This window comes from Adelges cooleyi, unplaced genomic scaffold (assembly GCF_023614345.1).
Source record: "Adelges cooleyi isolate 19-005CV unplaced genomic scaffold, UGA_ACOO_1.1 ACOO_flye_CR_arks_rails_tigmint_CR_PRNA_381, whole genome shotgun sequence".
NCBI classification, from domain to species: domain Eukaryota; kingdom Metazoa; phylum Arthropoda; class Insecta; order Hemiptera; family Adelgidae; genus Adelges; species Adelges cooleyi.
In genome coordinates, this window is record NW_026096058.1 from 1,716,499 (window position 1) to 1,743,544 (window position 27,046).

The following is a 27,046-nucleotide window of genomic DNA, read 5'->3' on the forward strand; positions in this document are numbered from 1 at the left end:
GACTTGGGGTTTCAACGAGACGGGACGGATTTGTTAATACTATAAGTAAAAAAAGATATGACACATTTGCAGAAAATCCAACCTAACCTATCCTACCTGTAAATAATTGTAATATTGCATGCATTTTTATTGTTTTTTGTTATAAAATTAAAATGCTAATAAACTAAAGTATTAAATGTTAAATTGTTAAACAACACCCTCGCTCAAAAGGAAACACATTGACCTCAATTATTTTTAATTTAAATCCATGGAAAATGAATGCACGGGGGCGGGGGAGGGGGCTGAAAAAAGTCGATGCCACCGCTGGTTATTATAATATTACAGTTTGAATTCTGCTAGTTATCATAATAGGCTATACCTATGTACGTATGTACGCAACGCTGTTCGGTATAAAATATAATATAATCAAATAATAAAGCCTATACAGAGAGGTAGGTGGTACTATGATTCAGCTATTGTTTTCGTGTTTTGAATAAGTGGCGAAATTCGGCGGGTATTACATCGATCGTGATCGATGCACTTTCAACAACAAATACTTTTAAGACGTTGCAAAATTGGTGTTTTGTACTTACCACTCGGACTATTCAAATAGGTATTTGGTGCTCGTTAAAAATTTCAGCGATGATATACGCGACACTATTAATTATATAACTTATTATTATATTGTTATATTATGTTAGATAACATAACAATCATTTAATTATGCTATCGGTATAATATTACCATAAATATAATGTTGATTATTGCCAATCATCAAAAATCTATGTCATTCGCAAATGAAATATTCGAGGAAGACAAAAAAAAAGAACATGTCAATTGATTTCTTCGACCATGTCCGTTTATTTTTCGATGTCGATTTGAATTATAGTCACCGAAAATATTATACTTGAGTTATAGCCATGAGATGAATTTCTGCAATGACTGTACGGAAAATCACTTGTCTGTTTAACGTTAAAATATTGTAATTTAATTCAAACGGTTCGATTTGAGAACGTTACTTTATCCAGTCTAACTAAGTAAACACTTATTATAAGTAGTTTTGTTTTTCCAAAAAAATATACATAAATCTATTTTAAGGTCAAGCATAATATACTTTAATATAATTTTGAACGAATTTTCATAATATTCCGCAATTTAACAGGAACAAAGCAAATGATAACCTTGAACTTATACAGCGAAAACGTTAATACTGGTCTAATATAATAAATATTAACACTATACTTACCTACATTATAATTTATTTATTTACACTCAATTTGATTACTCATCAACATATTATACACATAGGAAGTAAACAATTTTACCTGTGCTTACTTTTCGTACTATACAAATATTACAAAAGAAAATATTTAATACGGTAGGTATAGCGCCACTTTGTAAGTGTAACAGAGCATTAATTCTCTTACATCCTACAATTATCTAAATGTCTAACACGTGGAGATATGTTTCTTCCAAGTTTTATTCACCCCGTTAATTAGGTAAAAGTCTAAAAATAAACTCGCTAATCACATGAAATTTAAACGCCAAAATCGACAAATAATAGTCAAACATGACCCTTGCTACAGTGCTTATTTTAACAAAGAAAAAAACATACGTTTCAATTACTTTTTAAACTGAGAATAATATACTAAATATATTTCGACCAGTCGATAACCATTTTTGGATAACTATTTTTGAAGTTAATGAAGTTTAAAGTGTAGAGCAGAAGGAAAGGCGGAGTGTAGTATTAAATGTATATTTATCTGCGCTCAGTCTTAACTTTTAAACTCTTATAACTTTAAAAATAGTTATTACGACGTTTACAATTTTAAAAGTTAATAAAATATATACGTTGCCGTTTAAGTTTCAAAAGTTAATAAAAAGTTCAATTCGAAAGTTTTATAAAAATAATTTATTTGGGAGGTGGATAACAACAAAAAAAAAAAAAATGATTGGGATCACATTGTATAAAAACACTATAGGAAAAAAAAAATTGAACTTCTTATTATACCCTGTATGAGTTATTGGGCGGTTCACGATAAAATGATCACCCTGTATGTAGGACTAGTAAATTTATATTATAAATAATTATTTCAATCGACTGCGATGTACACAGCGATTAATAAAATCTTTGAAAATAAAAACATTAAAAACGATTATTAATCAGGAAAATTGGCATGGAACGTCTTAATAACCCGTGACGACCGGTTCGCAAATATTCTAGCACCGTGAAGTTCATGGCAGTTACCTTGGATGGGTATCGGAAACAAGCGTAATAAACTCTGGTGGGAAAGGTTATAAAAACGCGAGCCCCGAGCTCTCGTGATACAGTGACTCGCATTCAATCGGCACCTTGTTGTTCCATAAGTCTAGCTACACTGCGCTAGGAGACTTACAAGCAATAAAACTTGTCAAAACCATGTCTGACGGTCAGAAAATGTTTGTGTGCCAGCTCTGCCTAGTGTTCGTCGCAGCTACCGCGTTTGTCCGGGCCATACCTGTTCCTATCGCCGTCGAAGCACATCCGGCAGGTATAAATCTTTTTAAACAAAAATGCTGGTTTTTTTCTGAATTAAAAAAAAAAAGAATTTTAATATTTTTATTTTGATTTTTAGAAGGTCATTTTTTTTTTTACTCAAATTTAACAATTACCGTTTTTGTTTTTGAAAATATGTTATACTTATAATATTGTTTGTCGCGTCCAAACATGAAAATAAACTTTTAGAAAATATTAATATTTCTCAATAATTGTTGTTTATTCACATTACACACCTTTAAATAAATATGTTTAATGATTTTTTTTTTCATAGAAAATGGCCACTTTGTGGCCGCTCAAGTAGTTCGGACTGATGGCGAGCCAGCGGTGGCAGCAATCGAAGTGATGGATCCGTCTTCCGCTGTGGTCAGGCCAGCCCGATCAGCCAGTCCTATTTTCGGCCTTTTAACGGCGGGCGGCTTCAGCGATTACGGTGACGAATCACGTAAATTTTCGCACCATCACCATCACAAGCCCCATTACAAACCCGAATACCACCGACCCGAATACCAACACGGTGGCGGCAGCGCTGGCAGTTTTGCATCGGCCGGTAGCTTCGCTGGCGGACACGGCGGAGGAAATAGCCAGAGCCAGGCTCAAAGCCAGTCGGCTAGCTTCGGGTTCGGACCGATCCAAGCCAGTTTTTCGTCTAGTTCGGCCCAATCTGGTAGCCAATCAGGCCGCAGCAGGGAACGAGAGTGAGTTTTATACTTATTATTTAGAAAAAATTTAATTGCAAAAATCGAATTCAAAACATAAGAAAAATTGTTTAAAGATATTTAAACATGACCAACATGACCATAATCTAACAAAACCTGAAACTAAAAACACCGTTCACAATATATAATATACTTTTATTAGACTGCGAAATTACACACACTCGAGGCGGTATTTAAGGGACAGTTTAGGCCTTAGAAACATTAAAACCCGACCCCGAGTTACAATCCCAAACCCCCAGGGCACATCACCAAAACCTACCCCATAAAAATGGTTTGCCGTTGATTATTGACTGTTGATATAAATAAACAAAATACATGTGCATTACATAAAATACATATAACTATCGTTCAATGTCTATAAATTGATTCATAACAAATAACAATGAAATCTTAAGCCACCTGTGTAAAATATGCACAAGCCACAAACTCTATTGAGTATTGATATTTAATTTCGTTTATTGATATAAATAAGTACAGAAATTTGTTAATGCAAAAAAATACAAATAGGTATCCAAAAAGGCTGTAAAAATCGAAAACTAAATATAGGTACTAAATACAAATAAAGTTTTCCCTTTGCCACGTTAAATGTCTGTCAACTGTTGTTAAAAAATTGCCTATGCTTTACTCTATAATAAATTGGCGGTATGGCTAACAAAACAAATTTTAATTAATTGCCCACCAATTAAACACACGTGGAAATACAAGGAAATATATTATATCCTTTTAATTCTTATAGTTCCACGTGTGTTTTTTAATCATAGTAAATGGATGTTCAATAAGTGTGTAATTATTTAAATTACCCCGCTCTCTTAAAATAATTTTAAACTTAGCCTTGAGTACATTTTAATTTTCCATGTTTGTTCAAAGTACATTGTATCGAAACAGGGAATACTAAACTAACATTAGAGCATTTATTTACAGTAGAATACAATTATTGTTTCATTGTTTTCAAAAAATAGTAGGTATACCCGTATTGAGATATTAGTAATTAGCTAAAGTGGATAAACATATAAGCCCCACTTTAAATAAATATGTTGTTTTTAAATAGCGTTTCATAAGTACTAATTAATTATAAACTTATATAAAACAATTTTGTTTTTTCGCAGTTATTTCGACTATTGATGGATGTCATCAGCCAAGATCAACCGAGATCGTCTTTAGAATATTTTATTGTATAAGGAATTTTAATTTATTATTATTATTATATTGCTGCCGTGCCATTGAAAACTGTACATACACATCGTGTTGACACGGAAACTCAATTATAGCATTTGGATTAGTCATAATTTATTTGAATGTCTAACTGAGTTTTCTTGAATTTTCGTGTTATTTCATAAATAAAGTTGACAATTGTTTTTTTTTTTATTTATTTATTACGATTTCTTAACTATAATTATTACACAATCTATACCTTCATCTTGACATATACCTAGCTACGTATATATTGGTTAGTACCTACATAATGTTATTATAATAGTAGTTCTATAAATCTTAATTTTATTATTTAAATGCGAATAACTAAACTATATTTTCGCTTAAACAGGAAAACTTCTCTACTAGTATAAATGTAGTACTATCCTGATTAATAACAATATTTTAAATTACCCTATGCTAAGAGCATGCATATATACATGAAATCAACATTTTTAGAGTCGTATAAATATATATATTTATTATATATATATACAGTATACACACTATGAAACCCATAATCTGACTTCACACCACCGTCCACCCGTTTATCGTGTATTGGTAATATTTTTAAGTAAAACTTGATTATAAGTAATAAGATATTGATACTTAATATTTGTCTGAGTAGTTTAACTCAGTTTAAAAAGCGTATCTCCCGAGACATTTTTCACGTGCGAACAAAATATGGTTTGTTGCAGTTTTAAAATTTAAACGCATAAATAATTGTAAATTTCATGGTGGATTGTAGCATAAAATAATTCATATTATTATTATTATTGCCAATGATCAACTATTTACTATACTGTACACATGTGTAAAAGTTACATAATATCTATGTAAATTATTATATTACCTTTTATTTTCCGGGTTGCAATGTCGCCGTCATTAGCATGATAAAGGAACAAGAATAATGTTTTATTATCTTGTGCTATCTGCCTAAATAAACGTCATGTAATCGAAGAAATCATATTTTTAGTTTATAATAATTATTCGACAGTAACCGGTAAAAAAAATACAAAAAGTTTAAATTCACGGCCGGGAATTGAACCGCGGTGGACAAAACAAGGAAAAATGTCTTTGCAAACTGCATAAAAAAAAATATATACATTTTTTACCGAATTATAATTTCAATTATCTTGGTAAAATATAAAATATATATATTGAGTACATGGTGATTAAACAAAAAAAAATATTCAGCCATAATTTTAGAGAATGTGTTGTGGACGACGAGTCGTCTAATCCGTACGTGGCAACGACTTTCTTGAAAAATCCATACGACGCTTTAAGAGTACGAGGCCTTTGCGGATTATTGAAATCTACACTGACAAGTCCAAAGCGGTACCTGAAAAACATTTGAAATTATGTGAAATTATAACAACAACAATGTCTAACTCAAGTGGGTACTAGGGGTTGACATGGTATGTCATTTTGTGTACTTACACGTAACCGTTCATCCACTCGAAATCGTCTAACAGCGACCAAACCGTGTAGCCAAAGACGTTGCATTCGTCTTCGTGTATTGCCCGCAAAGCGGCGCTAAGATGACTCTAAAAAAGATCCACAACATCTTTCTTAAAGTTCAAAGTTGTTTTTTTTTTCAATTCAAACTCACTTTGATGTAGCTAATTCTTTCGAAATCGTTTAGCGTGCCGTTGTCGCCAAAACCGTTTTCCGTAATTATAACGGGCGGGTTGCCGTACTCGTTTTTTATCCAAACCAGAAGTCTTTTAAAGCCTTCCGGTACAGCCTGGAAAAAATTTAATAAAAAACATTCATATAGTAAACTCATATGTATAATAATTTTTTGTCAACTGTAACTATATGTATTACTATAATCCACGGTGCCAACGACACTGGCCAAGATTTGTCCACATAAGTCTCGAACTCGGCGTCCGGATTATAATTGACATCTGCATCTGAACCGTGCTTTACCATACGAGTCGAGTAATAGTTGAGAGCGTAAAAATCGGCCGTACCTACACAATGGTTGTTAACACATCAATAATTATAACAGCTATGTTTTACCATTATTCCATTATTACATTTTTTTTATGCGTAAAATATTGTCAGCCGATTTCACCAACATAAGGATTTAACTTATTGTTGATTATATTAAAACCGATTAAAAAATTGCAAAGTACTTATGACAATGTTTTCTTTTTAATTATATAAATTTAAAAAATCCGTTATTATACCGTTAAGGAGTTCGATTTCTTTTTTTGTAAATGTCGGTAATGTGGACCACGGTCGACCTTCTTGTTTGCTCTTTTTGTCTACCCATTGCCTCATCACTGGCGGATAATCGCCCTTATATACAGGATGACTAAACCATCCCCTCTTGATAATAAAACGCAATATTAAAAAACAATATAATTATAATTATCGTTCGATGAAGTACCTCAAATTGATTGGCCCGTTCGGCAGTGTCTACATCGTCTTGAGATTGTTCGTCTTTGGGTACGTAGAAAAATCCATTGACTGACAAACTGACCTTACCTTTAAATTAACGGGAAACATAAATATTATTATTTGACTTTGGATTTACTATTCGTGTGTGTGTTGTGCGGTTTGAACCTTGTTGTTTGGCTCTAAATTCGTCGTTGTACAAGTGGTAAACTTTACTGTGAGCTATGAGCTGCGTATGGCCAGCCATATAATAACCGGTCTGGTTCAAATGCAAATAAGGCGCGTAACCGTTAAACGAATACCCTTTGCACGTTTCCTTGGGCTCGTTAATCGTAATCCACCATTTCACCTTAAATACATATAAAACAAATAATACATAATTGAATAAACTTCAAATTCCATACAATATGCTTACCCTGTCGCCGAAGTGCGAGAACAGCACTCGAGCATACTCTTTAAAATAATCCGACATAATTGGATTGACCCAGCCGCCCAAATCTTGAAGGTACTGAGGAATATCCCAATGGTACATCGTAACCTGTCGGGAGATTTAATAACATAAACATATTTTGTACAATCGAAATATATTTACTTTATCAAATCATTTAAAAAAAAAAAAACCAGAATGGACTTTTACCAGCGGAACAATGTCGTTAGCGATAAGTTCGTCGATAAGCCGATTGTAATAGGCAATTCCTAGTGGGTTTAATTTGTGCACTTCTCCGCTCGGCGCAATGCGAGACCACGATATGGAAAAACGGTAACATTTTAACTGTAATGTTTTTTTTTTTTTTTTAATTTTAATGTCGTATGGAGAACAATACAATTTTGGGTTACACCGGTGGTTTAAGGATTATCGCTCACGTTTAAATCCTTTGCGAGAGCCACGTCTTCTTTGTACTTATGGTAAGAATCGCAAGCAACATCGCCGTTCGAACGGTCGCTGATCAATTCTGGACGTGAACGAGTCATACGATCCCAAATATTTTCACCCTTTCCTATGAAACAAAAACTATCGTTGATATTGGGAAATATTTTGTTCGATTTGTGTTTCGGTAAACTGGTCGAACGTTAATAATATAATAGCCGACTTCCTATAATAACAGGATCGAACATTGAAGTCGGGAAAATAGCCGACTTTTCTTATCAAAGAGCCTCTTGTTTACATATTTCTAGTGTATAAAATTGAAATAACGTATTGGAAATTGAAATTTGGATATCGGAAGGCGATAATTCATTCATACATTTTATATTTTAATGTTAGCGATTTCAATTTATTATACTTAAAATACATCATTTGTAATGTTCATATGTTTTAATTACCAAAGTTTCTATTGTTATGTTAGTTATTTCAAATTGTATTTTTAATCGTTAAATAAATAAAAGTTTTTCTTTTAATTTTTAATATTATAGTTAAAAAAAAAAAAGTTATTCAGAAGTAAAAACTTTGGTACATATGCACGAGCGAAACTTTTATGAGTTTTGTACATTAAGAACCTACCTATTATATCATCATAGTAAGTCAAATGTACTGAATTAAAATTTCTTAAAACTAATTTTACTATGATAATTTATAATGAAACACTTCATTATCATTACTCATAATGTAAACAATGGGCTCTTTGATAAGAAAAGTCGGCCATTTACCTGGCTTCAACATTATTTCTTAGTCGGCTATCTAGTTGTAATATGTATCTGTGATTATTATTACCGTCTTCGTTCCATCCGCCTTCTATTTGATAAGCAGCCGTAGACGCCCCAAACATAAATCCATCAGGAAATTTGTATCCGCTCGATAGAACGTTTGATGAAATTATCAACAAACCGACTGCGACGGTTTTGAACATTTTAAACTGTAAAATATCGTTCATCATTGTGGACGTCGATTTTATAGCGTTATATCTGATTTATCATGTTTTATTACAATATTGGATATTGCGAAATATCATAATAGTATGATATAATTTTGCATAGATATAGCATTTTATATGTGAAAAATAGTATTGTTGAAATAATTTGTCTATAGTCATGTAGAATATTCTTACTATACACTTAGTATACTTCATCTGATAAGTGTTGTATACGGACAATGAACAATCATATTATTGTTCCACACAATATATTATCTGATAAAAATATTCGCGTGACCTACGTGATCCTTTTGACTTCGTGGCCTACATACAAATATCAGTTGTTTTTTTTGCTCACACCCGCCACCCAGTTATTTTAATATTTATCACCAAATAGTCACTCGGACGGTAATAGTATTATTGTTAATTGAAAAAGTTAGATATTTTACACAAGTAAAAAGCATGTTAACAAAATTCGTTAAACGAATAGATGGGCTTATTAATTATCCAAATAAGATTTGGTTTGGTGAATTTTTAAACGTATATCTCAAGGTGAATTTCACGGTGGATTGGTTCTTTTTCATTATATAAAAATATTAATATTACTATTGATTAACTACACTGTACACAATAGTAGTTATGGCGAATATAATAATATGAAATTAGGACAGAAAATGTTAAACGACCTCTATTAATTGTTTATATGTAAATTTTAAATGTAAATTATGTTACCTTTTATTATACTGGCTACAATGTTTCGCTGTCGTATTCAAACAGATAAATTATTACTTATTGTAGTGCGATTTTAAATAAGCCGCCATTTTAGGTTGGCTAGCGTGTACGCTGCTGTAATGTTGATAAACGGTAAACATTTTTTTTTTTTAATTTAATAAAACTAAAAAACCTATTACGATACGAATTAAATTTCTCAAGACTTACAATTAAACGAATACAGCTATAATTATCATTGTAGTACGAATTACCATTACCAGTAAAAATTATTTGTTTTCGAACACGAGTTATGTTTACCAACCTGCGGTTTCAACGGGTATCGTTCCTGTGACGTTTTCCACGTCCTCAGATACAGCCGGCAACGTCATTAAGTCCACTGGACGTGTGTGGACGCGAAATGATGAGACGGTACTGTTAGACGTGTCTGTTACGCTCAATCTGTGCACTCTTTCTGTCGCTGTACGTTCGGTCTACGTTAGTGAAAACTGAAAAACCTATTCAACATGAAGTTTAAATGGATGTTTTTGTGCGTGTCTCTGCTCATCGCCTCCTCGGGTACGTACACGTTTGGTAAAAATAATGTGCCAATTTTCTAACTCGACGCTGAATAGTACTAATATTATGTTGCACATTGTTATTGTGATAATAATAGGTATGGGGCTAGCAGAAGACGATCTCGACACGGAAGATGAAATGACTGTCAGCGGCGAAGATCAAGTGCTGGCCGATACGGAAAGCGATGACACGATTATCGAAGACTTGGAGCAATCCGACGCCGATACGTACTTGTTGTTTACGAGACCCGTATTCGAAGAAAAAGCAAGCATTGGTAAGTTCATATAGGTCTAGGACTGCATTAGTCCGACAACGGTTTCAGCATACAGTTAATATGTTATAATATACCTTGATAAAAAAATAAAACGTATTTTGTAACTAAGTTCACACCACCATGGTAGCGCTAACAACATTAGAGAGTTTCCTTAACGTACTGTGTTTTCGCTATTAGATTGCCAATAGCGGTAGTGTTATTTTTTATATTAAAGTTAATATTGAAAAAATAATGATAGTCCCTTTTAACTAATCAATACCATACGTCATTTAAATACTATACATTTTTTTTTAAATCTACAATTATTTAATATTATTACTAAGGATTCATTATCTTTGTAATTTTGCCTGCGCAGTATTTCAATACTTGAGCTGGGTCAGTGCGATAATAAAGTAGCGCCACACTGCTCTCAATGTAATGTATTATGTTGCGTACATTTTTTTTAGAGACTGCGTCGTGCCGCATCAACCTAGTGGATGCCCAGCTTCCACAATGTTATATGGTCATTTCAAAAATGTTTATAAAGTAGTTCAACTGTTAGGTTTAGCATTCAAATATGTTGAAACTCAAAGTGCTCGTATTATTAAAATTATTTTTATTTTGAATTGTACGATAAATCCTAAAAATTGTATTTTATTTTTGAGTCGTAATTCCTATTGTTTATGAGTAATGACTAAATTTTATTTTGTATAATTTTAGAATTGCCAGCTGGTCGTTTGTCTGAATTCCTCGTGGGCTTCACCAACAAAGGTTCAAATGATTTAGTCTTGGAAACATTAGACGCCTCTCTTCGCTACCCGATGGATTTCAATTTCCACATTCAAAATTTCAGCACCATACTTTTAGAAAAAACCATACCACCTGGTTCTCAAGCTACGCTCGGATATGCTTTTATTCCGGCCGATGCTTTTGCTGGACGTCCTTTTGGACTTAGCATCAATCTCGCTTACAGAGACTATGTAAGTTAATATTTTATTTTGTTTTGTTTTTCCTCATATTTAATGTATAATTTTAATATTTAGGAAGGAAAGCAAATAATTAGTAAATTATACAACGATACTATCAACATTATTGAAGTCGAGGAAGGTTTGGATGGTGAAACTCTATTCTTGTACGTGTTGATGGCTGCAGCTTGTGTTCTCCTTTTGGTCGGCGGACAACAGTTTTTGTACTCTGTGGGCAAGAAACGTGGTAGCGGAAGTTTGCCGAATCGGGCAAGAGCTAATTTGGAGACTGGAACTAAAAGTAGCAAACAAATCGATATGGACTGGGTGCCCAAAAATGTTATTAACCATTTAAGTAAGTTACTTTCACATTTCAAATGTAATTTTAAACAGCAATTTTGGTATGTCACATTATAAAATTTCAAATTTTTAAATATTTAGACAAACAAAAAGCTCAGAGTCCAAAACAGAAGCGTGTTAAGAAAACGGAATGAGGAAATATTACAACAATGTGCTACAAGAAGTTCTCATTATTTTTCATGGTATTTGATAAGACTTCAATTCCCTAACACCAACGAGAAAAATAAATACACGTTGCAATTCCCTCTGAAAATGGGAAAAAAATCGTTCATTTTGTACCGATACTTATGTACTAGTATAGTACTAATATTTTTTTTTGTTATGTAAATATATATTAAAATAAATTGGTCGTCTTATGTAATTATTATATTTATAATTTTGTAATTATTCAAACAGAATTATATCCTTATGTTGAGTTATGTTTTTGTATAGTAAAATCATATTATAATTATTATTAGTCTTTTTATTTTTGAGCTACTTTAAGTTTGTATTAATCATTGTTATTGACCAAGCAATTGATTTTTTTCTAATTATACAGTCATAACTATAGATTAATTGTAAATTTTGCCTAAGTAAAATAAAATTGTATACAACCTTATGAAATTTAACTTTTGTGAAAAATGTCTTTGATTAACGAATAAAAACAAATGAATATAAGTTTTATGACTAACGAAAGCGATACGGTTTGAAGTGTATGTAGCTAAGACAGCATAGTCCACAAATGAGTTGACTTAAAATAAATAATTGGTTCAATGTTATTTAACAAAATTAATTGTTTTTGTAATTTTATAGACAACAATTTGTTTGCTAGTTACTTGGTTATTCTGACTAAGTAATTGTATATATTTGTCACCCTAGCAACATTAATGTAAAAAAAATGTACCTATATTATTAAACCAAATATATTTTTATGGTTGTAAAAATTATAATTTCACGTAAAGATTGTTAGCGGTATAATGTATCAATTTGAAATTGTCGGTAAATAAAAAAAGCTACAGGGTTGCCTCTATATCTTCCCTACCTATTTAAAATTACCCAAGCCCCAATTATTAGAGTGTTACCTGTTTACTTTTCGTTGAATTTTAAGAAATTGTGATATAATATTTCAATTTATTTTTCCATTTTTCTAAAATAAATGTTCACCTTTAAAAGCATCGAACATTTTTTTTCAATGTAAACTAGATCATTATTGATAACAAAAATGATTATAAAAAAACCAACTGTTAAATACACATGAGTATTGCATTTCTGTGATTCGTATGACAATTTCAATCGCCTTTAATAGTCCCTGTAAACATTTTAACAAATTAATTTGCCCATGTTTATATTGTATCGACTAACAGCTATTCAAACGTTCAAGAGTAAACCATTGCGCCGTAAAACAACCGTATAGGCAATATTACATACATTTTCATTGAAACCTACAAAGACATTAGTACCTATACAGTTTATGTGTTTTAACAGTGAATGACGAATTAGAGTAATAGAAAATTGTAAACTTAAAATTAAAAAACAATTAGTAAAAGAATTTTACAAGGATAATACACAATTATAATATAATAGCAAAACAAAATAATGCTATTCCAATAATAATTAAGATTTTCGCTCAAAAACCGTCGTCAACTTTTTTGGCATTGTTTTAGTCAATTTGTTTTAAATCGACTCTTTATAATATATTAATTCCACTTTTGATTAAGACGAAAAAATACTTAAGCCCCCTTAAAAATTGTGCAGCTTAAAAACATGAAACTAAACACGTTTGAATTTTACTCAATCGTAAAATGGCACCCGAACAAAATTGAAATATAATAACAATACTCAACAGATACTGTGTGCAATAGATAACCATGACTCACTGAAGAGATGCCCCCCACAAATACTACATTTTAAGGGGCTACTTTTAGGCAATTTTTCACAAAAGTTACACATAACTCTTAGCATTGATACCAGCTCAAATATAATACAATACACAATGCAATAGGGTATGATGAAAAAAACAACGCATAGTTTATACATAGACTCAACAAAATATTATATATATTTTTTTTTTTAACACAATAAGTACAATTAAAAGTTCACATCTATTAGGTAAATATATATATATATATATATATATATACTACCAACTTGTGTGAATGCATGTAAAATAATCAAAATAACCAGAGAAACGTTGGTAGAATAACCGATAAAATGTAAAAAATAATAATAATTTATAATAATAATAATAATAAAAATAATAATAATAACTGGTGAACTCAAAAGTAATTATTGCTATGGCCCATGTTCACAATATATATATTAAAATTAAAAAAAAAATTATATAACAAAATAAATACAAGTCTTTAACATTATTTTTCGTTTTCAATGAGAATCGTCCACACACAGAAAAAAAAAATTAACGTTAGAGGCGTGAACAAGTTCATGGGCCAAAAAATAAATAATAAATAATTATCATAATATTTTAATCGTTGAGAGGTAAATAGAATTTCACATTTACAGTCTTAAGACCCGGGAGGAAAAAATTAAAATTATATCATTAGGTTTAATGAAACCGCGATTATCATGTACTTGTCAGTCTCTTCAACATATCAGATTGTTAACAAAAATAGTCACTATATATATATATAATATATATTTATAAATAATAATTAAAAGAGAAAATAAACTATCATAGTAAAAAATATAATATATATATTAACTATATAGCCTTGAAAGTCAAACGTTCGTATATAGTATATATAAATGTTAGGTATTTTTTTTTTTTTTTAAATAAAGTATAATAATTTTTAATACATAAAATAAAAGTCATTTTCACTTCATTTTTAAAATATCACATGCGTAAAAAAATATTTTTAAATTTTGAGAGATAAGAATAAAAAAAAAATGTCCATAAAATTTGTTCAATTACGCGAGATGAGATCATTTAATCCAGAAAAAAAATGTATATAAATAATTTAGAATTTTTTCTTTTAAATACTGCGAACTTACAAACTTATAATAAATAATAATAATAATAACACATTACTGTATGGCATTTACGTTTTTTTTTTTTTTTTAGACATATTTACACGCATATTATTAATAATATAATATTAATATAGGGATTGATATTATTTGAATGGACTATTTTTGAAAAAATATATAGATTTTTACATACGATTTTTTACACGAATTTCTTTTTAAATTTTAAATAGTATATATTATTATATGTATAACACGTACTTAAATGTTGAAATTTTTAACAAAAATAACGACGATAAAAATAGGTATATATCTCATTTTCACACATAACAGTTTTATAATAGTTTTTAGGTATATAAAAAGAATATATATATATATATATATAGAGAGAGAGAGAGAGTAGCCAACGACGAAAGTTCTGATTTTACATAAATCGTCGGTAAGCAGAGTTTTATATTTTAATATATTATATATTATTTTTTTAACGTTTGATAATAATACATAGATATTATTATTTTCTTTAATTTGGCACTGCAAATAGTAGTACGAAACACTATAAGATTATTTTTTTTTGTTTTCTGTTCCTTCTTAACCCCACGAGATAACAATAAATTTGCATGTATTGTTCTTCAATCCTCTAGCCCTACATGTAAGACGTTCCCCAATGTTCGTCGCCGCAGACGACATTATTATATAATAAATTATTTTGAAAAAAAATTAAATGACACACACACAATGTTCGCTTGCAACAACGGCCGACTACGTTTTAAACGTTTTTTAGAGGTCTTATACGTTCGACGGCTGTCGGTTGTTTATTGGGCGCTAAATGGAAAGCAAAAAAAAAACGTATCCAAACGTTTTATAATTGTTATTAATGAAAAATTAATGGAAATGCACGACGGACTAGAGGATTTTTGACATGAATTTCGCTCGGGGACGTTCGTCGAGAAAGTCGAAATAAAATAATAATAATAACACAAACGCGGAATTTCGTTTAATTTTCTTAAGTAGCGGGTTCCGGGTCCGGCGCCGACCACCGCCTCTTGTTCCGGCCTGCGCTGGTCTTGTCGTCGTCGGCTTGCGGCGGCGGCGGCGGCTGCGGCTGCGGTTGATGGTGATGATGATGATGGTGATGCTGCGGCTGCTGCTGCTGCTGCTGCTGCTGTACGGCGGTCACCTGTAATTGCGACCGTCTTTTGCCGTGCACCGCGGCGTTGACGGTGACCGTAGCTTCGGTCACCGCCGCAGCCGCCGTACGTTTCGTTAGCGAAACGCACACGTCGCCCACCTGCAACCGCTGACACGTCAGACCGTACCTGGCCAACGTCTTGGCCGGGCTCCACGACGCCCAACCCCGGCCGAACACGAAATACGGATGTTCCGCGCCGCTCTCCATCTCCACCTGGTGCGACTTGCACGCCGCCGACGTCCTCTTGGCGTCCGCGCCGACCTACACACAACAAAAACAAATTAAACATTTAGTTTTTTTTTTCTACACGTCGCTACATTCTATTGTTTTTCAAAAAGCGAACGCACGTCCGAATGCGAATTATCAATTCAAATCCGTGTCCGTTATTGTACTATACAAAACGCGTGCGCCCGGAGAGCGTGTGCGTATAATATATTTTACACCATTATTTTTATTATTATATATTATGTATACAAATGTGGCGGAAACAATGCCGGCACTCCCACGTCTTTTTATAACGCGACACGCAACGATGCCGAGCAAAGGGCGAGGGGATAAACGTACAGATAAAATACTGCTGGAACAACAACAACAACGACGGTGTGCGTGTATGTCGTTAAACGCGGTCGGTCAATCACTATATATTGTAACAATAACAATAATAATTATTAATTCTTTCGACAACACCGCCGCGTAGTACGTACGTAAACTATATTATAACAAATACATATAAATCACTGCCGCCGTCGTACGTTGGCGTTGTTTATCTGACGGGGATTACTACGTGCGAACGGAAACTAATGGGTTCGGCGCCGCCGGACGCCCATCGTTCGTCCTCTAACAAGGCCAGCTTTCGGAACAGGATTTTTGGGTTTTGGCAACGACAGCAACAACAACAACGAGAAGACGGGTTGCGGGACGACCCGACCGAAGATGAGGCGGCAGCGACGGCGGCGGCGGCGGCGGTCAGCGTGGTCGTCGAGAGTGCAACAGGTCAACAAACCCACCACCGCCGCCGCCGCCTCCATCCTCGGGGCCACGGCCGTGGACGGCGGGAGGGAAACGCCGAAGAAGAGCATGTACGCGCGGAGAATAGGATTACTTCGTTGTTTTTTTTTTTTTATTATTATTATAAACCGAGTTACGCCGTCGTCCGGGTTAGGTAAAAAATGAAGGCGGCGGCGGCGCGCGCGGGACAACGTCGTCGGCAGGTGAGAGAAAGAGAGAGAGAGGAGGACACGTTGATATAAAATCCTACTACAACGGCTACGTTAGCCTACATAGTAATGACCCTGCTTCGCCTCAAGGACGAAATTCCCCCACCGACGGCCAAACGGACCGCCGCCGTCTTCGCCCGCCAGCCGGCGACGCGCGCGCGTGTGCTTTACAGTTTACACGCTGCGCCTTGTGCACCGTCGACCGGCAGTCCGTGTACACTGTACACACACGTACACGTACGCATACGTCTATATTATTATCAATATTAATATTATTGTTATATTATCATAACGTTTAGGCGGCCAACGCATGTCGGAAGAACGTGTATGAACGCGGCGGCCTCGCCCGGCCGGCAAAACACGCCGCCGTTGTCCGCGCCCCTCATTATAATATATATATATATATAAATGTATTTTACTATTATTGCTGCACGTCGGTTACACGTCTATAATAAACGTACGTTTGGGTTTTACTGGTGTTAAATATAATATAATGAAACGTGGACGTATCCGTATCATAATATTGTTATCCGCTAATTCCCAAACTTAAGAATATATTATAATGTCAATTTTCAATTAAAAACAAAATTAAATAAATATTCTAATATTAACAACGGCTTGACAATAATATTTGTGCTACGAGCAGTTATTAATTTTCAAGCGACATAACTGGTTAATTATTGTTGTCGCGCTGTCAGTTACACCGCCACTTAATTACATATTTCAATCGGTTCGAGTGGTATTTGTGGGAGGGAAAACAAAACAAATTTAATTTAAAAAAAAAAAATGGACAGCGCTCTATTATTATTAACACAGCAGCAGCAAAACGTAGGTTGTAAATCATTTAACCAATCGAAAAACGATTATAGCATTGTTTACTCAAACGGCAATAATACATTATTATTATTATACTGGGCAGAGGTTATTTTTCGACGACAGTTTGTTTAATTATTGAAAAAAATTTAATATCATTCGACTTTTTTTTTTTTGGTAACTATATTACCTATTATACATGTGTACATCTCTGCTGACCTATTTGCCACCGGTCGATTGCTCGCAAACCAAACGCATAATATCAGTCCAATGTAATAATATATACATATACATAAATCATAATAATATAATATTACACTATGCAATATTTACTACGAACTCGGTTCGGTTTGATTTTCGCCGAAACGATGATAATAATAATAAAAAAAAAACAATGTATACATTTTATTGGATAAAAAAAAATTTAATTATTTTATTTATGAGGAAAATAAAAAAACTTGGACAAACGTCGGCAAGTCCGGACTGGCCCGGCTTATCTGTATATATATATATTATATTACTTAACAACATCTGTCGGCTTACTATGGACAAGTCTATAGTAACATAATATACCATTAACAATAATAATAACAATATTAATAATAATACCAGATATTATTATAGTGTGTTGGGTAACGTGTACAAGAATTGTGTTGTGCAATCGTTTTATACTAATACTAATAATACCATGGATTAATATTTTTATTTTTTTTATAACGTTACTGGTAAATTTAAAATTGTTTTTATTGGCAACACAAATATTTTAAACGTTATCCCTAATTGTATAAGCCTATTTTCTGTGAGTGTGGGGTACAATATAATAATAATATTATTGCAATTGTAATGAAGAAAATTACGCCGTTGAACGTTTTTTTTTTTAATTTGACGAGCAAAATAGTTTTCAAAGCAATTTTTATGGTAATATTATTTAATTGTTTTTATGAATGGCCGACGACCGATTACGCAGAAACGACCGAGGTCATCAGACCGAATAAACCATCCTGTTGGTCGTGTTGTCTGTGTAATGTAATTATTATCAATAATAATAATATAGTAGTCTCCTTATCACAGTCATATTTTATAATATTATATTGTAATGTCATTTTTTCGCCCGCCGTTTGTTTTCGGAATTATTATTTTTATCTCTAAATATAATAATAATTGTATGAAAAAAAAAAACACTTAATATTATATACTAATTGCGTACCGCACGTCTTGAGCGGCGAGCTAAGCTTCTGTTTTTCTACAGAGAAATTTATTACTAAATTAATATTATTATAATTTTGCACATGTTGCACATGTTTTTTTTAACGACTGTTCCTTTTCTTGGGATTCCCCTCCGAAGACCGATGATATTTCAAACGAAATCTATCTCATATTATATTATTATTAAAAATATTAAACGGATTATCCGAAATTATTAATAGACATTATTGTTAACGTCCAGGTGTAATTTTATTAGCCGATGTGCATTGTGATCTTTTTTTTTTTACGGGTGTATCCAAGTGTTGGAAAATCTCTCCAAGTACTATTTTTTTTGTTAAGCAATGTGTAACACACACACACACACACACATCAATGGTGATATCGACGATTGGAAACGCACACAATATTACAACAATAGTACATATTAGTTATTATTACAATCGAAGGCCGGACGACGCGCGTACGAGCCGCCAACGGCGTTGTCCGTCAATGACTGTGTGTGTCATTCTCTTGCGTATTGTTGTATGTAGTACCCACACACACACATACATACATACATACATACATACATACATACATACATACATACATACATACATACATACATACGGGGATTGTTAGTGAAAACAAAAAAAAGGTGAACGCACGGGAATCTTTATTTACGTCGTAGGCACATACACGCACACGGTAGCAGCAGCTACGTTCGTGTTCTATGCAAACGCCGCCGCCGGGTGTTTCTTCTATATTATTAGCTGATACCGATCGAAGTCGTACAGGTGTATTGTGCTGTGTAAACCAAACGAGAGCGTACGGCAAAACGTGGAGACCGCGTCCATCTAGAATGGTTCAACTAATAATATACCCCACGGCGACCGGCGGCGGTAAGCGCAGGGAAGTTTGCCATTGAGCGACCGCCAACGCCGCACACAAGTCGATCTAGCCCCGCGCATTCGTTATTATATGAATGAACACCCCCGCACGATTCATAAGCTCTCCAGCGCAGCAATGCCGCGTGCGCGCGCATCCCTTCGTGTGCCGCCTTTGATCGCTTCTTTTCTCCATTGACCTCGTTTTGAAAACCAACCGAGCGAGGCGCGCGCTTGCGCGCGTCGTGTACGGACGGACTTTTGGTGGGTAAACGTTGCACGTTTTCGCCGCTAGTAAAATGAAATCTGCCGCACTTCTGGACTCGGCGGAGTAAAAAGCGGCGAACGACAAACCGAAAAACCAACCCGCCCGCCCGCGTACCCGACCATTGCGCCGATGTCGTCTCGCAGTCGGTTGCCGCAGCCGCGCATTATCGATTCCCCCGCCCCTCCCCGCTCGTCCCGGCAAGCTTTCCATTACACGTACGCGCGAACGGCTTTTATGTTCATTGAAGAGCGCGGTCGACCGACCCCGAGAGAGAGAGAGAGAGAGAGAGAGAGAAAAACGGCCGCCCGAACTTGCGTCGTCCGGTGCATGCGCGTTGTCGGGTGCACCTACTCGCGGTGTTGTTACACGCTCGCTCGCACACACAACAATATCGTTACACGTCCCGCCCGAACGTGGGGTAGGAACGTCGGCGGCGGAGAGCTGATATATTAGCATTTCCAATCGATGTCTGCATTCCGACCTTCAGACGGGAAAAAAAAAAATAAAAATAAAAGTCACGCGCGCGTTTGCTTCGCCTCTCTCTCTCCACCTCCACAATGCGTCCACGGCCGCCGCCGCCGCCGCCGCACGGGGTGATACGCGCGCGGTTCGTTTGACATCCACTTTTGTTCCTCTTCCATACCGCCGCCGCCGCCTCCCGTGTATCTGTTCCCGCAGAGCACACCGCCGTGTAGTAGTTATACCTTTCATGGGCATCGTCCGAACCAGTTTTCTATCGGGCGAGGAGGCAAAAAAAAATTATACACGGAGGTATAGTCGGCAGCGTAGTATTATTATGGCAATATAATAAAGGAAAAACGATAATAAAATATATATCATAACTACACGGCGGCGATGCGAAAGGGGTTGACGAGCACCGTAAGGAGAGGCTGAAGCGCCGCCCGTAAGTATGTGTGCTTTTATAATAACATATACTCCGCGTACCGGTACGTCGTGCGTGTAACCGGTGTGTAACGGCGGCGGCGGCGGCGTCGGTCGAGCGTTGCAAAACGACGCGACGGTCGGCCGAATATAATTGGGATATTGTTGAATGAAATTTATGCGTTTTCGTTAATGACACGGACCGCCGCCGCCGCGCCGCCGACTACCGCGCACACGCCCCGCACGCATTCCACCGCAGCCGCGACCTATTACACGTTGTTTTTGTTTGTAACAACAATAATAATAGTCGTACATAAAAACGCTAATGGCGAAAAGCACACCGAACGTGTAATATAATTAATAAAAAAACATCATCGCCGTCGTCACCGCAATGTTATATTAGATAATTAAAAAATGATTATCATGATAATATTGTAAGGTCGACGAAAACCGGCTATTGCATAACACATAATACTATTATCGAGAGAACAAAAATTGTAAAAACGGGGAAAAAAAGCGTCCAAGCGATAATAAAAACCAGTAAAACGAGCACAAAAACAGAAACAATCAACTTGGACACCAAACAAGGCAGCGGGGAAAGCATATAAACGCGTTACCGGTAAAAAAAAAGTCCTAGTATGGGAAGAAGAAAAAAGGTTAACCTTGCAACAAACTTGGACAACTGTTTGTACTTACAAAGGGGAAAGCTCGATTATTTTTATGATTGAAAAACCGACAGATTTTTTTTTAGTAAATGCCGTTGTTTGGCACGTGCATTCGCCATTTGTTGTCAACGAATATTTAATATCGAATAAAAAAAATGGGTGCGGGTTGATTGCCAAACGAAAATAAGCGCATACAAGCTGCTGCTGTGCAAACACACATACCTAACGAGAACTAGTGAAAACTATGCAGGGGCTGTGAATTGTGTGTGTGTGTGTACACCTAACCGTCGAAAGGCGATAGTAATTATTATTATTATGCAATATTGTCGACAATAATAATATTATAAAAAAAAAAAACCATCACCAAGGATGTTGTGGTCTTTCGGTGCTTTCTCAAACACAAGAAGTATTGTTATTAATTGTTCTATTCATGAATGGATTTGACATTGAAAACGAGAAATGGCCTAGCTTGAACAGGTAGGTATAGCAAAAAAAAAAAAAACTACTATTTTTGAACGCACTTGTTTTTTTTTATCAAATATGAATAAATCGCTTCTTTTTTTTAACGCGCGCGCCTTTACAGACTGTCAAAAAAGTTTTTAAAAAAAACTGTTCCAATATAAATAATAATAATTATGGTTCGTGACACGCGCGACCGAGGTACTGTTGCGGTAGACATTTTGCAAACATTGCGGCGGCAATGGAGTCTGCCCGCCGCCAACCTTACATGTCATATAATATTACTATATAATATTATGTTAACAAGTGAAATTCGTGTTGGTTTATACTAGAAAAACGCGCGCGGCGCAATGCACAATATTGTGTACGACAATATATGTAATTATTGCTGCTGCACATTTGACAACCGAATTGTCTATTGCGCGGCGGCAAGCCAAAAATCCTTATGCTCGGTTTTTCCGTTATTGTTTTCTTTACGGCCACACAATAATAATATTGTGCACTATTATTATTCTTATAATATATTCTATCTGGGACAACTGCCGCTGTTATGTCACAAGGCGTTCATTCATCTCGCGCGCGCACACACACTACGTTTCGCAAGTCTTCGACCGGACATGGCGAATAAAAAAATAACCGTCGAATATTTTATTTTTTTTCTGTTCTCGACAATACACATTATTGTTATTGCAAATACATACGCACAAACAGCGTCGTTTGTAACAGCTCGTGGACGGTCCGAAGAATTTCCAACGAGCGCGTGCGCCGCACACACACACATGGACAACTCGTGCCACTCAAATATGGCCGCCTCCGCAAGCTCCGGGTTTTTACCCACCACCACAAAACCAGTCCGGAACACAACAATGTCACTCGCTACTACAACACTATACTATAAAATACTACTCCGTTGTATACTATACGCGTTACTACCTACTATACACTTACTACCTATATATTATACTACTATACACTACTCTCTTCGTTCCGCGGCCGCGCCGACGGACTACGCCCAAGGTCGCGGATTTCACGTCCATCGGCCGCCGCCGCCGCCGCCTCTCGTCCCCTCGGGCACCCGCCCAAGCCGGTAAAAAAATAAAGAAATATATAATATAAACTCCTATCGCCGTGTGTTGGTCACATTCCAGAAGTTTATTATACACATACTACGGTAGTATATTCAACGACCAGCCACGGGTAGTTCGTTAAACCGCGCGCTAATGGCTCTTTCTCTATGTCCGCGGCGCGTTTACACGTCCAATCCATCCGCCGTGCGCGGGGAGATTATACATCGGGCATTATTGTTATTTATTTATTTATTTCAGGTGCTTAACACACACACACACACACACACTCGGACGCGGTCGCTTTTTATCTTTAATAATGCCCGACAGCAAACAAACAAAAAAAAATGCGTTCTTACCTGATTTCTTTGGTCGCCGTAGCTGAGCGTGATCCTTATGACGTTCTCTTTGGCGTCCGTCACCGGTTCGATTCTCACCACCGTGCTGGGATCGATCCGGTGCTGGTCGCTGTTCTCGACGGAACTCAGGAAGTCTTCGGTCCTCATGTCTTCCACCTTCTTGATGTTGCCGTTGGCCAAACGGATGAGCGAGCCTTTGGTAAAGTTTGACGTCTTGGCGGGCGGCGACGGCGGTTCGGGCGTTGTCCGCGGTCTTTTCACCGGCGGTTCGGCGGCCGCCGCCGGGGCGGACACCGGGTGCGGCGGTTGGAGTATTCTTTGCTGGGCCGTCGTCTGCTTGTTGTCCACCCTGCCGTTGGGCACCTTGAACTGTTCGGGCGGCGACGACGACGACGACGGGCTGGTTCGGGCGGTGCTCTTGGTCGGCGGGCTCGGGTACCGGCGTTCCTGCGGCGGTTGCATCAGGTGCCGCGCGTCCCTGGGCAAGACGGGCGCGTACGGGCTGGTGTACACGCCGTACGGCGCCGGCATCGGGTACGGGTGGTACGGAGACGCGCTCACGTACAACCGCGGGTGCCCGTACATGGTGTACGGGTGATGCCGGTCGTCCAGCCTCAGGTGTTCCGGCGGCGGCGGCGGTTCTTTGGCCTGCGTCAGGTTGACGGGGCGGCAGGCGTTTTCGGTCGGCGGCTGCGGCGGCGGCGGGTATTTGGACGCCCGCGGGGCTTTCAGCGGATTGACCGGCGCCGGTTTCGGCAAAGGCCTCAGGAACTCCGGCGTGGCGGACACCGGTTCGGACGACTGCGGCGACGGCGCCGGTACCGCTTTCATGTAGGACTGTTCCATGTACGACATGCGGCTGTGTACGACGGGATGATGGTGGTTGTACGGCAGATGGGTGGGCAGCCCATGGCCGACGCCGTCCACCACGAGACCGCTGGTGATCATTGTAGATGAGATACGCCTGCGCACAAATCAAAAAACAAAATCATTAAATAAATAAGTAAAAATATTTTATCATATTAAACACATACGAATTAAACACATTTTTTTCCTATGCATTTCAATCGGTTTCAAATAATCGCGTTTGTCTAGCGTGTGGGCGTATGCACACTAAACACGCGACAAACCTACTCCTAGTGTTATACACTTGGGACGACGACACAAGCGGCCGTACGCGCATATGGACCAGAGAAGAGCAGAGCGCAGACACTATCATAATACATTAATTCCTTATAATAATAATTATAACAACTGACAGAGCGAGTGAGAGACGAGCGAGTTATGTTTCATTATTATTAATATATTAATAATATTTAACATCGATATTCGTCCATTGTGCCTGGGTGGAATGTGTCTGGTTCGGCGGCGGCGGTGTGTACGCGACAATGTAAAAATAAAACAGACACAAAAAGTGCGGCCCGTTCGACACGTGCGCGCTGATAAAATAATTATTATTTTTAGTGCACGGCACTTTTGCTTTTTTTTGAATTAATTGTTTTTGTTCAAAACTTTGGTAATGATATATTTTTTAGAAAAAAACTAAAAAAAAATTATCGCCGGATAATAATATTATTTCGGTACTTACCGACGGAAAATTTCAAATAACGTTCACAATAATTATATTTATGAGTTTTTTTTTTTATATTATTTATATTAATATTATAATAGGTGTACGTTGCGCGAGTGTGCACACAAACGGAGTTTTATAAACTGTGTAAATTTGTTTACTATATAAAAAAAAAAATTCAACCGCAATAAAAAAAATATTTTATTTGACAAAGGAAATTAATTCGAATTAAACCCATTGGGTTTTTTTTTTTTTAGTTAACATTAACCGGACGATTGATATAATCATATATAAATTATATATCGTATATACACGCATGTTATACAGGGTGATTCACGAACTAGGAACGGTACCGTTTAATAGATTCGGACGACTCTGTTCAATCACCCTGTATTGCGCGTTACTATGACTTATTATCGTTATAATTTTTTTTTATCTAGAATAGTAATAATTATTATTATTACTGTGTTATATAGACGACCTAACCGTCGTCCATAATAACAATATACAAGTAATAAATGTAGTAGTGTGCAAGTCCATATTATCTTACGGGTTATTTTATATATTTTTTTATATCGTCCACACGATAGACTCGACCGAGATAACAAGCGGTCGGCGGCGCGGCGGCGGCGAGATGAGATTAATTATAATAATTAATCATACAATTTTTATGTAAAAAAAAAAAAAAAAAATACAAATCTATACACCAAAACCGGAAACACTGCACCAAGGGGTAGAAAAACGGTTCGAATGCGGTATACTTCACCGTACTTGTTGTTCAAGTATAATATGCTCTGTTTGTAAGTACCGTTATAATATTATACATGTAAACCGTGCTTGTGCGGACACGGTAACGACGACCTTGGATCCGACAAAACTAAAAAACCGGGTAAACGGCCGGAGCGAACAAATATTTGCGAAAAATACATATTATATGTGTTTTTTTTTACACAGACTGTGTATTTTTTAGCCACGTTTCACTCTCGTCCTCGTGTGCACACACACACACACACACGCCTAACCCGGCCGGCTTGTTAAATATTAAACGATCATTTCATATTTAATTTAATTTTGTTTTTTTTTTTTTCTAACAACGGTCGACACGAGGTTGACACGGGCGTCAACCGGTTGTTGGCAGACGGATTTTCGCACACACACACGGGGTTTAGGTAAAAGTTCAAGGCTCGCACAAACAATGTAAAAATAGGGTTTCGAGGATGGGGGAGGGGGGAGGGGTGAGCAACAAGTGTATGATTTAAAAAAACAAACAAAATATTCCAAAAAAAAAAAAAAAAAATGTACGCATGAAAACGCGTTCCAGACACACTTGCGCATCATCAGGTGGTTGAAAAAACGCGGTTTACACGGTCGCGCAACGGCGAAGCGCTCTGTATAGTCGATGATAATAATAATAATAATAACGATGAAAAAAAAATCGGCCGACTTACCGGACAAGTGACAGTGTGCGCCGCTGGGGCTGATAAGCATATTTTTCCGTGGGATCCACGCGTACCGGTGTATAATCGTGTGCGATGCCGGTCAGCGACTGTGAACCGTGTGCGGCGGTTGTTATAATAATAATAATAATATTCGCTGGGCGCAGATATCGCACACACACACACACACACACGAGCGGTACAATATATTTTAATGGTAAGTCGACACACGGCGGCGCGCGCGGAGGCGATTACGTTGCACAGACACACACACACACACACGCGCAGACGGTCGGTAACACACTACTACAAATGCGGCAAACGGCGAGGAGCCGGCTACGGCGAGCGAAATGAACGAGTGAGAAACACACACAACGATATAAAATATACAACAACGCGAGAGAGCGCGCTCTCCTCGGTGAATTTTACACGCGGTCCGCGCTCCCGGATCGAACAAAGTGTATTATTACACTGGCAAGTGGCAGCAGCGCTCGGCCCGTAGTAGTAGTAGTGTGTGTGTGTGTGTGTGTGTGGTGACAACGCAT

The 27,046-nt window shown here is 36.4% G+C and overlaps 4 protein-coding genes across 6 annotated transcripts; 2 read left to right on the plus strand and 2 right to left on the minus strand.

Annotated features, from left to right (window-relative positions):
* Positions 1-2,295: 2,295 nt before the first annotated feature.
* LOC126841321 (protein doublesex-like) lies at positions 2,296-4,599 on the plus strand. The gene is made up of 3 exons (XM_050577724.1): positions 2,296-2,510; positions 2,790-3,213; positions 4,341-4,599. The coding sequence occupies exons 1-3, from the start codon at positions 2,399-2,401 to the stop codon at positions 4,354-4,356; spliced, it is 552 nt and encodes a 183-aa protein (XP_050433681.1). The 5' UTR covers positions 2,296-2,398; the 3' UTR covers positions 4,357-4,599.
* Positions 4,600-5,535: 936 nt separating this feature from the next.
* On the minus strand, positions 5,536-9,825 carry LOC126841319 (myrosinase 1-like). 3 transcript variants are annotated; one of them, XM_050577721.1, is made up of 12 exons: positions 9,715-9,825; positions 8,543-8,684; positions 7,696-7,829; positions 7,469-7,603; positions 7,247-7,369; positions 7,000-7,180; positions 6,824-6,921; positions 6,621-6,762; positions 6,256-6,401; positions 6,038-6,172; positions 5,866-5,972; positions 5,537-5,767 (listed from the first exon to the last, which is right to left on the minus strand). In XM_050577721.1, the coding sequence occupies exons 2-12, from the start codon at positions 8,676-8,678 to the stop codon at positions 5,557-5,559; spliced, it is 1,548 nt and encodes a 515-aa protein (XP_050433678.1). In that variant the 5' UTR covers positions 8,679-8,684; positions 9,715-9,825; the 3' UTR covers positions 5,537-5,556. The 3 variants fall into 3 exon arrangements, with proteins under 3 accessions (XP_050433676.1, XP_050433678.1, XP_050433677.1); XM_050577720.1 differs by lacking the exon at positions 9,715-9,825 and adding an exon at positions 9,414-9,546; XM_050577719.1 differs by lacking the exon at positions 9,715-9,825 and having other exon boundaries at positions 5,536-5,767; positions 8,543-8,911.
* On the plus strand, positions 9,761-12,314 carry LOC126841320 (translocon-associated protein subunit alpha). The gene is made up of 5 exons (XM_050577723.1): positions 9,761-9,968; positions 10,066-10,242; positions 10,942-11,201; positions 11,265-11,541; positions 11,628-12,314. Exons 1-5 carry the CDS (start codon positions 9,917-9,919, stop codon positions 11,678-11,680), a joined length of 819 nt encoding a protein of 272 aa, XP_050433680.1. The 5' UTR covers positions 9,761-9,916; the 3' UTR covers positions 11,681-12,314.
* A 3,086-nt stretch (positions 12,315-15,400) lies between these two features.
* LOC126841364 (ataxin-1-like) lies at positions 15,401-26,750 on the minus strand. Its single transcript, XM_050577801.1, has 3 exons — positions 26,514-26,750; positions 23,496-24,459; positions 15,401-15,957 (listed from the first exon to the last, which is right to left on the minus strand). Exons 2-3 carry the CDS (start codon positions 24,441-24,443, stop codon positions 15,511-15,513), a joined length of 1,395 nt encoding a protein of 464 aa, XP_050433758.1. The 5' UTR covers positions 24,444-24,459; positions 26,514-26,750; the 3' UTR covers positions 15,401-15,510.
* Positions 26,751-27,046: the final 296 nt, after the last annotated feature.

What these genes read in the sequence shown, in the direction of transcription:
- LOC126841320 (XM_050577723.1), top strand. Translation starts at nt 9,917, where the DNA reads ATGAAGTTTAAATGGATGTTTTTGTGCGTGTCTCTGCTCATCGCCTCC. An exon ending in CGAAGAAAAAGCAAGCATTG is followed by an intron (nt 10,243 to 10,941) that starts GTAAGTTCATAT and finishes GTATAATTTTAG; the next exon opens with AATTGCCAGCTGGTCGTTTG. An exon ending in ATCTCGCTTACAGAGACTAT is followed by an intron (nt 11,202 to 11,264) that starts GTAAGTTAATAT and finishes TTTAATATTTAG; the next exon opens with GAAGGAAAGCAAATAATTAG.
- LOC126841321 (XM_050577724.1), top strand. Translation starts at nt 2,399, where the DNA reads ATGTCTGACGGTCAGAAAATGTTTGTGTGCCAGCTCTGCCTAGTGTTC. An exon ending in CGTCGAAGCACATCCGGCAG is followed by an intron (nt 2,511 to 2,789) that starts GTATAAATCTTT and finishes TTTTTTTCATAG; the next exon opens with AAAATGGCCACTTTGTGGCC.
- LOC126841319 (XM_050577719.1), bottom strand. Translation starts at nt 8,705, where the DNA reads ATGATGAACGATATTTTACAGTTTAAAATGTTCAAAACCGTCGCAGTC. An exon ending in AGGCGGATGGAACGAAGACG is followed by an intron (nt 7,830 to 8,542) that starts GTAATAATAATC and finishes TTTGTTTCATAG; the next exon opens with GAAAGGGTGAAAATATTTGG. An exon ending in ATTTAGAGCCAAACAACAAG is followed by an intron (nt 6,922 to 6,999) that starts GTTCAAACCGCA and finishes GTTAATTTAAAG; the next exon opens with GTAAGGTCAGTTTGTCAGTC.
- LOC126841364 (XM_050577801.1), bottom strand. Translation starts at nt 24,443, where the DNA reads ATGATCACCAGCGGTCTCGTGGTGGACGGCGTCGGCCATGGGCTGCCC. An exon ending in ACGGCGACCAAAGAAATCAG is followed by an intron (nt 15,958 to 23,495) that starts GTAAGAACGCAT and finishes TGTTGTGTGTAG; the next exon opens with GTCGGCGCGGACGCCAAGAG.